This window comes from Camponotus floridanus, unplaced genomic scaffold (assembly GCF_003227725.1).
Source record: "Camponotus floridanus strain SB8 unplaced genomic scaffold, Cflo_v7.5 scaffold24, whole genome shotgun sequence".
In the NCBI taxonomy this organism is placed as follows: Eukaryota; Metazoa; Arthropoda; class Insecta; order Hymenoptera; family Formicidae; genus Camponotus; species Camponotus floridanus.
Window position 1 is genome coordinate 1832785 of NW_020229370.1, and position 13457 is coordinate 1846241.

Here is a 13457-nt window from a genome sequence, read left to right on the forward strand (position 1 = left end):
GAGAGAGAAGAGGAAAGATAATTCGCGGCGGTCATACACACCTGACCTACATTCCGCGACGGAGTCAATAATCGGTGAGGCCATTATACGGGGTGTACCAAAAGTCGCTAACGTCCGAAATTGATACTGGAGAACAAGAGTGCGCATAGTCTCGTTTCCATGCCCGAGACGTTGATAATCTTCCGATTATGCGTATTTGACTTTGTGGAAAATCGTGATGGAAAATTAACGGATTTTTGTACAAACTGGAAATTACTGCAAATAAATAATAAATTAATAAATAATTCTACCCATTTTTTTCACTTTCAAAGTCGGATGTTTTAAAATTAATTGTATGCTTAGAAAATTCCTAGAGAATTAATTGTGTAAAAAGATACATAAATTTTCAAACATTATGATAGTTGGGATTTTTGTGAGAACTTGCAAAATTTTGAAATTAATAATCTTCGATCTTCGACGAGAAAACTCGTGATTTTTGGGTTCACGCAATTTTTCACGTCAACGACTAGTGAATATTAATCGAGAAATATATTAATAGACGAATAATTGCTGTAGAGAAACATAATTAGAATTTTAAAACAGCGGAAAAGCGTGCTTATGAAAGCACCCGTAGTCGCTTCTGATCGCGATCTACGCATGAATCGATCACTCGCGCTAACCGTAACCCAATTTCGAGACACAGCACGCATATGCAACTTCTTCTGCGCGTTGACTCGTGTATAAGGAAATTCCCGCGCGACTCTTGCGAAACTGTTTACCTATCAACGCGTAGGAAAACCTCCGAGAATAAAAGGAGGCTCTTAAAGCGCCGTCCACACGGTAGACTTTTCGATTTATTTGGTTTCTTAATTGGATTAAGAAATGTAGATAGAAATTTAGATACGTCTCGCAAAGAGTTTAACATCAATTCGAATCGAATGTAAGGATAATCTCGACGATTCGTGTCGATTAAATCCCAAGATTCCAAGCTTCCGTTCCCGCCGCGGCTATTCGGGACTCGTCCACGAACAGGTGCGTGTGTCTTTCAAGTAAATATATGCGTCTGGGAAGAGAAGCGAGAAATTAGTCCTTGGGCATAACAAATTTCCTTCTCCCTCGTCCCCGCTTTCCGCTTCCTGCCCACTGCACTCTCTCCCTTGTGAAAAGCGAGCGTGCAACGACAAGGAGTCGGTGAGACCGCGTCGCGGAAATGCATTTTTACTGAGAAAACACCGGACAGAAGTCGGAACGACGACGAAGACGCCTACTACTACTACTACTACTACTACTACGAAGCGCGATGTTCGTGGGAATTAAGGTTACCGTCTCGTCCTTCGTGACTTAATTATTAGCGAGGCGCACCGGCACGCATTGTCGACTGCACCGCGAGTCTTATTTTTAAAACGAAGAAAGAGGAAAGCAAGAGCGATATATCGACACAATGGACGGGCCTTGGAGACTTCCGCGAGAGAGCCACCATCCACTTCAACTTTGCGCGATCTGATAAACGCGATGGGTTTTTCGCGTATCTTTCGCACGCGACGAGACCCACCCGACCGAAGAGAGATATCTCTCCGCTCGTGCGATGATTAGACGGATATTTTGTCTCAATGAGACGGAATATCGATCATATTCGAGTAAGAAAGAAAAATAAAAATAAAATGCGTTTTAATTTCTTAGGGAGAATTTATAATATTTCTACAATGTAAGATTGATCTGATGGCAAATATAATATCAAATTTACAAATTGCTCTCAAGTATTCATAGTAATTATGAATACTTAAGTAATTATTAATACTTATATAATTAAGTATTCATAGTAATTATTTCGTTTTGATATTTTATTTTTTAGCGTTTAAAATTATTTTTTCAAGTTTTATTTTTTTTAGAAAAAATTTTTTGAGGGTTGATCATCACATCCGAGTAAGAATTTTTATTACTTTTCATTTTATACGCAATAGAAAAAAATATCTCGAGACATAAATAGAGATCTCTTGTATAATATTTGCGCTCAAATTTCGTTAAAATCAAATTGATGATAATCGATCGATACATTTCGCGGACCGATGTATAATTTTTCTGTGCGAAAATTTAAAAAAATGAAGATACATGTGCCTTCATTATCGCCTACTCAGTTCTTTGTAACACAAAGATAAGATTCGCGAAATTTTTTATTTACGTATTAAATAGAAGAAGAGTCGCGACGAGACGACAATAGAATGGAAATATTATTCTTATCGGTTGACTAACATTGCTTCCGATTATGCGATTTAAACGTCTTTTGCATTCCCGATAAAAAATCTCGAAACGCGTCTTACGAATCCGCAATTGCGATTCCGCATATTTGAGCAATAAATAAAACAGATAGACGTATCTCGACGAAAATATCGTTCTCTTATCGGTACGGTTAATAATTCGCATTTTTCACCAACTTCCGACGTTTCTCGAGCTCGATTCTTGACGCGTCGTTTAACGTCGATTACGAGAATTTCTCGACCGCGCCGGAAGGGGTGGCCTTTGACAGCCGCCGAAAAAGGGGACTGCCGAGGAAGTTCACAGTGTAAACACAACCCCGGGCTTTCTAAAAAGCCCACGACGCATACGACTCCCTGAAAAAGCGATACCGCTGCACGTGTTCCCGTTAACTCCCCAACATTTTTTGTCAACCCCTTCTCAACGAGCCGAGGCTCCTCCCCGCACTTGTCCCCGCTCGTCAACGTCAACCCGAGACGAGATGTGGAAAGATCCAAACACCGCCGCCGATGTTTTCGTACGTGTCAAAAGACTGATCTTCATCCCCCGGGTCGTTAATTTCACAAAAAGTTTTCCGAGATGGATTTTTAATTCTCTCTCTCTCCGCTCGACGAATAAATATAATTAAATATAATATATAAATAATATAATATAATATAATAATATAATTAAATAATATAATTAATAAAATAATTAAATAATATAATTAAATATAATTAAAGCCACGCTTAAAAATCTCTTTATTCTTCAATTTAAATTTTGTATCTTGTGATATCGCATTTGCGTATGCGTTAAGCTTAAACCAACGTGGATAATCGATACGTGGGTGAACGTTACACAGGTTACGAATCTTTTATGCGTTAATAATTGGAATGCTGTTTGTTCATCTGAAATGGGCCCCAATTTGAGTCTCGATATTTCGACGCAGGTAGCATCGTTTGGCTCTCCGATATTACGTAATCACCGTTTGATCAACGGGCCGATCGACGGAATTACCCGTGTTAGATCAAAGGTATCAAAGAGAAATGTTATCTGTCGCAATCGCAACATGAGCAGCGCGAAAAAAAAAATCATCTCTCGAAATAGCTTCGGTTTCCCTAGTAACAGAGCGGTGTGTTTGCACAGACAGCGATCGATTTTCAACAGGTGGTTCACTCATCGGATTCACTCCTGCCCTGATAAGTGCTTCTCGAGCTCGTTAACTTGTAGAGATTCTATCGATTCGAACGATTTATCAGTTTATCTTTTCCTAATACATACTACTTATGTTTTTTACGCTAAATTACAATGATATCACAAGTAGAGGAGAAAAACATAGTTACAAAATATAACGACGGTTTTCCTCGCTTATCTCTCTTATCTCGCCCCGAGATTAAGTGAAATGAGACAGAGAAAATACAAAGTTTTATGATTGAATACTTTATCGAAATCCGTTAAGATATGAAATATATATTAGTTCTCTCTAAGCGATGTTAGTTTGAATTTATCGAAAAAAATCAAGATGAGAAGATGAGAAGAGGTAGGGCGTCAAGGAGGGAGAGGGGATAGATAAAGATCGCCTTTCGAGACGCGGAGCGCCTGTTTACATCCGCGTGCGAATTCGCCTTAAGGAAGGATACATACAGGTAATGCCGACGCACACTCGGCAAGGAGGGCCCTGACCTGATTGCAGAAAATGTCAACACTCTCGTTGTACGCGGCTCCGCACCATCACCGACGCACACGCACGTACGCACGCACGCGAGTGCGTACGCGCCGCGCGGGCTCTCTCAAAGTGGCCATCTTGAATTCACTTTCAAACGATACGGACAAAGGGAGAGAAGGGGGGAAAAAAAGAGAGAAAGATTCGCACAAGTGCGCCTTGTGGCACCGACGCGGCGTGTGGCAATACGAGGAAGCCGATTACCCAACCGGCCCGGGGTCCCTCCGAGTCGACTCGTTACACGCGATTCCGTGTAACGCAGTTGCGTGTCTCGCGAATCTAAAGAAGCGTGTGTATTTTTTAGGAAGGAAAAATTACAAGCTTGAGTAATTGAAAAATTTTTCCTCCGCATCTCCCTTCTTTTTCGATGATGAGCTAAAAATATCTAGAAGATATGATTCTATTTTTATTCTATTTTTATTGTTTATATATTTATTATATAAATATTATATAAATATTTATTTATTATATAAATATTTATTTATTATATAAATATTATATTATATAAATATTATATAAATATTTTCAATACATCGCGATGATGTGTACTCTTGACACGTTCCTCAAAACTATTTACGTCGTATTTTTTTTTTCTTTTTTTTTTTAAGATATTAATAGTTTAGACAAGATAATCGAGTAAAGAAAATTTTTTCGTACTTGCAAAAATACGCGTCTAACCCGAAATGATATGTTCCTGTCGAAACATTACATTTTTACTTGGATAAATATCGCACATATCACCCTTTATTCGATTATCATCGAGATGAATCGGGACTAAACCAAGCGGAGCATCGATATCGGAATAAATTGTAATATCGTAGAGTTGCAGGATGAGAGACTTCCTTTGGTAAAAGTTGGCAAGAAAGTTGTGCAGTGATCGCGCTGACGAATTCCAGCAAAAGTGTGGCAAGTGCAACGTCGCGTGGGATTTGCCGGAGCACGCAACCGGCATCTCGAGCAAAGTAAAGCCCCGACGAGCGAAACCCAGAAAAGCGTAAAAGGTCGCGCGGAAAGTGGAATCGCTCGAAAACGAGTTATCGGCTCGATCAGGAGGGCGTTTAAAGAGTTAAAGTACCGCGAGCAATTAGCATAGAATTACTCGGACCCACTAGTCCCTCGGATTCGCGATTAATCTCCACCCCGTCCGTTCCCACGCGATTACTTAACACGTGATACCGGGGAGTACATTAAACAATTCCTGTTGAATGTCCGATAATATCAACGATATATATGTATTTTACGCTCGTTAAAAGAAAGAGCGTATTATGATTACCTCAAACACGTCAAGTGCTACAAAGTATCTTAGATCGTTCGCGAGGGTGATCTAAGATACTTTAAATATTTTTTAAAATATTCTGTATATATTTCTTTAAATATTTTGTATATATTTTTTGTATATATTTTGTATATATTTTTTTGTATATATATATTTTTGTATATATTTTTGTATATTTTTTAAAATTCTTAGGAAGAACGAGACGAAAGATGGAGACAATTTGGAGACAACCTATAGAAATGTAGCATCTCTTCTCCTTATTTAATAAAACGTGGCGCTTTTATGAATTATATTCGCGCTAATGCTCAGCCACGTTAATTAAAACATTCATCGGAATTGTTCGGAATTCACGTAGCACGGGCAATACGTGTGTTCGACATCGATCGAGCACAATTAATTAAAGATCGCGCGAACGAAAATAATCGATCGCGAATTCTCGATGCGACGCGATATCGTCGCGCTCGTTTCGCTCGAGCGAGGAAACGAAGAAAGTCGGTTCTCGCGCGGATCTCGAGTCTATTTCCGTGGGGCTCCAACCGAGCGCGGTAGCAGACGGAACGACGGGGAAGCGAGGGAGGGGGCGAGAGAATTTATGTGTTTGGGGAGGGTCAAGGGAACGAGGGTAGCGACAAGTGCAGCGAACGGGCGGAGGACAGCTGGATGCAACGGGTGGAGGGAAACCGAGGAGAGGACGAGGGGGATGGATGCACTTGCGCGTCCCGCGCGCGTTATCGAGAGAGACGAATTCCATTCCCCGGATCGTTTCCGACGCGAGGACGCGACGAGGGCCGTTTCGGGAGCGGGAATCCGCGGTATCCCCGGATTCGAGAAGGCTACCGGAGCGCCGCTCAGAATCCCGACGGATTCCCCAACGGCGGGTGTGTAGAATCCGCCAGGCGATAGAATCCCGGGGATTCGGGACTTATACCGCGTGGCGTTCGCGCAAACGCTAAGCTCCGTAGATCTCAAGATTCTCCTTCTACCAGAATCTACCGAAGATCTCGCATCGTGGGAAACAAAATCGAAAATTTTTCGAGAGGCGACGTCAAATTTATCGAATCTACGCGAACAATTTAAAATTAAATCCGGAGATCAGATATTTTTTCAAAATAAATCCGAGATACATATTGAATCTTTATAAAACGCGAGATCTCTGATAAAATCGCGGCTACGAGATCTCGTTACCGCGAGGTACCTGGCTCCAAACTTTGTCGTTCCGCATCGATCGCGATCCGACAAATCGCGAAAGTTGCGAAAGAAATGTGCATGCTGCACCATAGTTGCTCCAGTAACGGAACGAGTCGAAAGTGAATTATATAGTTGCTCGCGTTCCGACGTTTAATGCGCGAGAGATTACTTTCCTTTGTCCTACTTTTGTTTTGTCGCGAGTGAGCTCGCGTCCGTCCATCCTCGTCGTTTCCAAAGGGATGTCACCCGGCAATATTGCGATTATATCGCGGCAATATCGCGGCAATATTGCTGCAATGTAACAACAATGGTCTGTGCTGCATGGGCATTTTCCCGAGAAAGAAAGAGCGGCACCGAAATGCTAGTAAATTGAGGCGTCTTCGCGTGAAAATCTCCATCCGTTCATCCGCTCGATCGAGCGTGTAATAAGCGCGTCCCCCGTAAAAATCCGCTTTTTTTTTGCGCGCGTTACGCACCGGGTAGCCGGTGAAAGTGATGCTAGCGCCAGAAAATTAGCGTGTACGCATTATGCGCTCGCTTTCCTCGCTCAACGAGTTCACTAGGTATCGCGATCGAAATCCGCCGGATAGCACGGGACATTTTTTCCTCAATTAATCTCAATTAATCTCAATTAATCTCTCCGCTTTCGCGCGTCCCGATTACCAGTCAATTTTCACGTAAGAAGCTTAGAATCAACATGTACGTTAAACGCAGATTCTCGATACTTTAATAGAGGTAGAAATTTAGTTTCGCACCTTGCATGATTCTCGGATGTCCCCTCGCATTTTGGAATTTTGAATTTTTTTGCATGTCTTTCGATCTTCGCGCGAAATAGTAACATTGATATTTTCGAATCGAAAATTCACTTTTATCATAATTTTTCATCGAATAAGAGGATGATTCGAATCGATAATTCTCGAGTAAAAATTTCTCAAATTCCGATTGTACCTCGGTTTTTTATGAAAGATCGTTCTACGAGAAACAAATGATGATAAAGTACAATTTTGTTTTCGCGAAAAGAAAAAAAAAACATTATTTCAGGATGGAAAACAATGTTGCCGCATCGTTGCGCACTTTATATTGCAATTTAATATTTAATATCTAATGCAACATTATAGGGTGCGCGCAAAGCAGATTTCGAGCTATATTTGTAATAGTTTTGTTAGAAAGTTTCGTTTCTCACTTTCCAACCGCTTTCTAAAAATGTGAAAAGAACAACGATGAGCACCCACTTCAATTCGTGTTCTAACGGCTCGTAATTACTCGTCGCGGGCTGCGGTCAGGACGAAATTACAACGCGATGATACTCTGCCTCGTCGAAAAGCCCGCGTCGAAGAGATTCGAACAGCGAGAAATTCGATGCGAATTGTCCAGGTGCAAAACGATTCTGCGCCAAAATTTCTAAACAAGAAAGGCCGCAGATATTTCGATATCGAGTATCTTATTTTTAATATTTTTAATATTTGTACGCAATGAACGTTACTACGTGTCATCATTTTTATTCACATCCCTCCAAGTTTTAGAGATCTTTAAATTAAATTTTTATCACGCGAGATTTAGCATTATTTTGCAAAACGATTCTGCGCAAAATTTCTAAATAAGAAAGACCGCAGACATTTAGATTTCGAATATCTTATTTTTAATATTTATATGCAATGAACGTTATTACGTGTCATCTTTTTTATTTACATCCCTCCAAGTTTTAAAGATCTTTAAATTAAATTTTTATCACGCGAGATTTAGCATTATTTTGCAAAACGATTCTGCGCAAAATTTCTAAACAAGAAAGACCGCAGACATTTAGATATCGAATATCTTATTTTTAATATTTATATGTAATGGACGTTACTACATGTCATCTTTTTTATTTACATCCCTCCAAGTTTTAAAGATCTTTAAATTAAATTTTTACCACGCGAGATTTAGCATTATTTTGCAAAACGATTCTGCGCCAAAATTTCTAAACAACAAAGACCGCAGATATTTCGATATCGAGTATCTTGTTTTCAATATTTATATGCAATGGACGTTACTACATATCATCATTTTTTATTTACATCTCTCCAAATTCTAGAAATATTTAACTTAAATTTTTACCACAAGAGATTTTGCAAAACGATTCTGCGCACACATTTTTGAACAACAGAGATCGTAAATATTTCAATATCGAGTATCTCGTTTTCAATATTTATATGCAATGGACGTTACATCATTTTTATTTACGTTCCTCCAAGTTTGAAAAATCTTTAAATTTATCACGCGAGATTCGGAATTTATTTTTTATTTGAAATCTTTATTATATTTATTATTTTTAAGCAGAAATCAGATTCTTACAGAGTGAATCTAAAATTAATAAAATCTACGATCCACCTATTCGATTCTTTCTCTGTATCTCGGATTTATGTAATTTTATTTATTTAATTTATTTATTAATCTTATCATTTAGAAGTATACGAAGAAATTCGTTCGATATATCAATATCGAACGAATATGTTTATTTTCCATTGATGACATCCATAAAAATGATGTTTTTTAAAAGATAATTTACTCAACATGTTAAAACAATGAAAACTTCCTCGACTTTCCATCAATTATTTTTTTATCTGCTTTAAACTTCAGATGTCTTCTAAAAGATATAAAAAAAAGTAAAAGTAAAAGTATCCAACAATTAAAGAGTTCAATTATATTAAAAAGCTACATTTTGCAACAATGATATTGTAAAGTTAATCTCGTTACCTTGCTTGAAAATTCAACATCCGCGAATCGAAGTCCGACGAGAAGTTAAGTTGTCCTTGAAGGATATCACATCTCGAAGACTATTCGTATGGGATACGCAAATTCCAGATTCACAGGCGATTAAGTTCGATATCCGCAAGAATGGGACACTTTTCCGTTTCCATGTCGAGCATCAAAATCGCGAAACGAGGGCGAAACCGCGTTGGCGCGACATTATGACACGACTGTAAAATGTACGAATTGAGCCATCGCACACACATTCGCGCTCGTTCTTTTTTTTTCTCGAGTCACTGCACGCGAAAACACGCGCGCGTAAATATTATTATCGCTAACGCGGATATAGACGCGCGTTTCGCGGGACCTTGGCCGGTTTCCCCCCTCAAATCGCGAGCGATTTGAATTTCCGGTACGCGAGTGACGTGTGAAGCGATCTGCCCGACCGAAACAGCAAACAACTTCTCGAAAGTAGAGGATTGTACCCGTTGTCGATAAAGAAGAAATTCGCAGACGCATTTTACCTTCCGCAAAACTACTGTCGATAAAGTAAAAGACTCGCGTTATCGACATATTTTTCTGCCATATCGACGTATGTTAAAGAGGGAAGCGAACCGAGGGAAGTAGGCGATCTTACCTTTACTCGGCTCTGGTTGAATGTTCTCCGTCTTGATTTCCGCCCTCGAAGCGTAAGGGATGGACGTCGAAGACGTTTGCGTCGACGGGGCTGCCAATTTTTCTGCACAGCAACGTCAAAGCCCGATTAGCACATATGTCGTAGAAAAAAACAAATATAATGTCATATAAATCCAATTTACCCGCTAGCGACGTCAAGGCGGATTCGCACGTGTGTCGTATAAATAAAAAAAATAAATAAAAAAACCAAATATAATGTCATATAAACGCAATTTACCCGCTAATAAAGGATTCAAGGCGGCGATGTTGTGCCTTTGTCGCCTGTAGGAGGAAAGGGTCGTGGTGGAGGTGGGTTGGCTGGGCTCCGCATCGAATTCCCGCAGCAAATCCATGGGATCGAACAGTTCCTCCCCTGTGATCCCGGACATGTCCGCGCCCTCCTCTGCCGGCACATTCGAAGCCGCCGGCGTTCCTACCAGAGCACTCAACTCTATCGGCGAAAATTCTACCGATTGGCCCGTGTTGCTCTGCTGAAAGCAAACGAAGAAAAATATCATTCTACTGCCAAAAAAGCGATTACTCAGTTTATTTTTCTTTTTTTAAGTAATAGTTTTCTTCAACAAAGAATATATTCTTGATAACAATCTTAAAATATGCTCATCACAAATGAAGAAAATCTCATTATCATGTACTCAAAAGAAGAATTTATTTTTTCTTCAAGAATATTGTCAAGTTGTATCAAAGAAAAATCAAACTTAGTTTACGTCAACTCTTGTAGTAAGCAAATCAAATTTTCGTTTTAATTTAATATTCTTGATTAAAATATTGCACTTACTAAAATTCAGAATATATTCAATTAAATTTAATGCTTGTGGTAAACTTATGATATATTTGCGGATATAGAGACTTATGATATACTTAAAACAAATAATATTTTCTTGAATACAGTATACATTTTTCTCTGTGCATACGGAGAGTTCAAGAATAATGAAAGGAAAAAATATCTCGATTAATCTCTCTTTCTCTCACTTAAGAGACTCTCCAACTCTTTGTAATTTAAAATAATAAATACTTTCTTGTGATATAAAAATGATGTATATCTAAAGTTCCCAAGATATGTGCATTATATATCTACAATTTAAATGCAGTTCTTGTAAACACACATTTTCTCTTGACAAATTTAAAAGTTGAGGAATTAAGATTTTTTTTTATTTAATAAATTAAGATTGTTTTCCTCAAGAGAGAGAAAGGAGGAGAGATTGTATCATATAAAGGCAAATTAAGCTAGATTTACCTGAAGGCACTGGGTCAGATCCATTTTTCCGTCATTGTCAGAGTACCAGAACAGCTCGTCGTCTATGAAAGGCATGTTTGATTCCTCCTTGGGTACGAGGGTGGAGGTCAATGTAGGCGTTTGCGATACGGGGACCGGCATCGGGACCCGGCGGCGGGGCCACTTTAGCCACCCCCGCGCCTTCTAACATCTAAAACCACCTCTCCGGGACTCCTCTCCTTTCGTTTCAAGCCGCGCCCGGACGACTCTTGCTTTTTCCTACGCGTTGTCGTTTGCCTGGAAATGAAATAAAATGTGTTAAATTTTCGAAAGAAAAAAGAACGCGCATAATTATAACACTCCTTCAAGTTTAAAGAAGAATAAATATTACAAGCAGAATAAATTTATATTTCTTTGCGATATAAAATAATCAGGGTTGGATACTAACTAGTTGATTAGTTAAAAATTAAAAAAAAAGTTAAAAAGTTAATAATTTTTAACTCAACTTAACTTTTAACTTTAACTAGTTATTTTTAAAACACATAAACTTAAACTTATTAACTTTCCCCCCAAATTTATTTGATGATTCATATTATTATTATTTAGAGTAATCTAATTTCAAAATTACAATCTAATTTAATATAAAGTGAAATAATGCTTTTCAAAATTTTAACTTTTATCTTAACTAACGTTAATTTAATCTTAACGTAATTTTTATTGAGTTAATTTTTTATTTGTATAACTTTTAACATAACTAAATTGATTTTTTAACTCATTAACTTTAATTTAATTTAGTTTAAAAAATATATAAACTTACCCAACCCTGAAAATGATACATATCTAAAGTTCCCAAGAAGCGTGTGTTACATGTCTATAATAATTCAGATACATGTCTTACGGGCACACATTTTCTCTTGATAAATTAAGATTTTTTTTTTCAGTAAAACGATTAATTAGTCGCGAAACCGAGATCTCGTAATGACTTCCGGTACATCGGGAGTTCGTACTTTCATTTGGAATCTAATTTAAACTTGACTGAAAAAAAACGTAACTCGATGATAATGTTACTTTCTCTTACCACCTGTGTATACCCGCATAAAGTTATACAAGACGTAATATGTAGAAAGATAGAAGAGAAATGCAAGAATCTCTCATATTGCGGATCCGTCACAATCACGCTATGCATCGGGGTGCGATAACATTAAAAAAAAAATTCCAACATCTTTATAAAGCAAGAGATAGCTTCTCAAAATCAAAAGACAGAAGACTTAGGCACTTGGGCGATATTTAATATAATCAGGAAATATAAATAATCAGGAATTGAAAAAACGACAGATCTGAGAAGAAATATTAAGGCAAAAAAAAAACATTTTTTAAATAAAAGTTCCGGTTTGTGAGAAAGGCTTGATTCTTGGAGGGGGAGGGGAAGGGGGCAGCTGTTCATCGATGCGAGCAGCGGATGATGATTCGTAGCTAATTCGCATAATGCCAGCAGAAAGAGCGAGAGAGAGAGAGGGCTGATGAGGGGGGGAAGGGAAGAGGAGGGGTGCGGGCAATTTCCATGAAAGTGAAAACACCGAGAGCGAACTTTCTTTCTGGCTTCTGTTTCACTTCCTGTGCGCGTAACCTCGCGCTCCTCCCCCTCCCGCGACCCCTCTCTCCCCCCTGCCCCCGTTGCATTTCTATGCACCTTCTACTCGGCCGCATTTACGTAACTCGCAACCGCGAAAGAAAGTTTTCACCGCGCGGGGAGAGGTTAACATCCTCTTCTCTCTCGGCTAATATTATCGCGACGCGTTAATAAACCGAGAAAAAAGGATATATTTTTCTCTCCCCCCCCCCCCCTCTTCTAATCGAGGAAGTCGCGCGTATCCCTCACGCGATTCAACAATACTAATTTATAACAACATTAAGGATATTTTGTATGTACAATCCCAGCAAAAAGTACCTGAAAATCAATATTGATAAATATCGACTTTTGGTGTATTTTGAGAAATTGTGTGGAATATTACAATTTGATCTTACAATTAGCTACAGTGCAGAGATGTATTTTTTAATATTTATTGCGTTTTTACTCTGAAATATTCCGAATTTTGTTAATCGAAATGATTAACTTTTTGGCAGAGAATTTCGCCTTGTGACGGATACATGGCTAACTTTATTGAATTATATTTAATATCTTTTTAACCAGTTAGTACCCGTATAATATTATTTGACCAAATATTTCCTCCTGTCTAAACTTTTGCCAATTTTAAACAAATTCTGAATATTATTTCCACGTGTTTTTGTCATTTGAATCGACATGGTTATACGTTTCCCATAAGAACACATGTTAATTCGGTGCAAATTAAAATCCTTATAACTTGAGAATTCGCTTTAGTGAATCGATTTAAAAATTATACTGAAGATTCTAGACACCT

General features: G+C 38.4%; 1 protein-coding gene across 5 annotated transcripts in view; it reads right to left on the reverse strand.

Moving 5' to 3' along the window:
- The window catches only part of LOC105256986 (ecdysone-induced protein 74EF), a 183643-nt gene that overhangs the window by 113131 nt on the left and 57055 nt on the right, over window positions 1-13457 (reverse strand). For 4 of the 5 annotated variants that reach the window (XM_011267311.3, XM_011267310.3, XM_011267313.3 and 1 more), the window contains exons 2-4: window positions 11059-11334; window positions 10042-10294; window positions 9766-9867 (exon numbers count right to left, since the gene is read on the reverse strand). In XM_011267311.3, coding sequence (XP_011265613.1) covers window positions 9766-9867; window positions 10042-10294; window positions 11059-11199 — 496 coding nt within the window. In that variant the 5' untranslated portion in view covers window positions 11200-11334. The remainder of the gene's footprint in view (window positions 1-9765; window positions 9868-10041; window positions 10295-11058; window positions 11335-13457) is intronic. The other variant, XM_011267312.3, reaches the window with a different exon arrangement.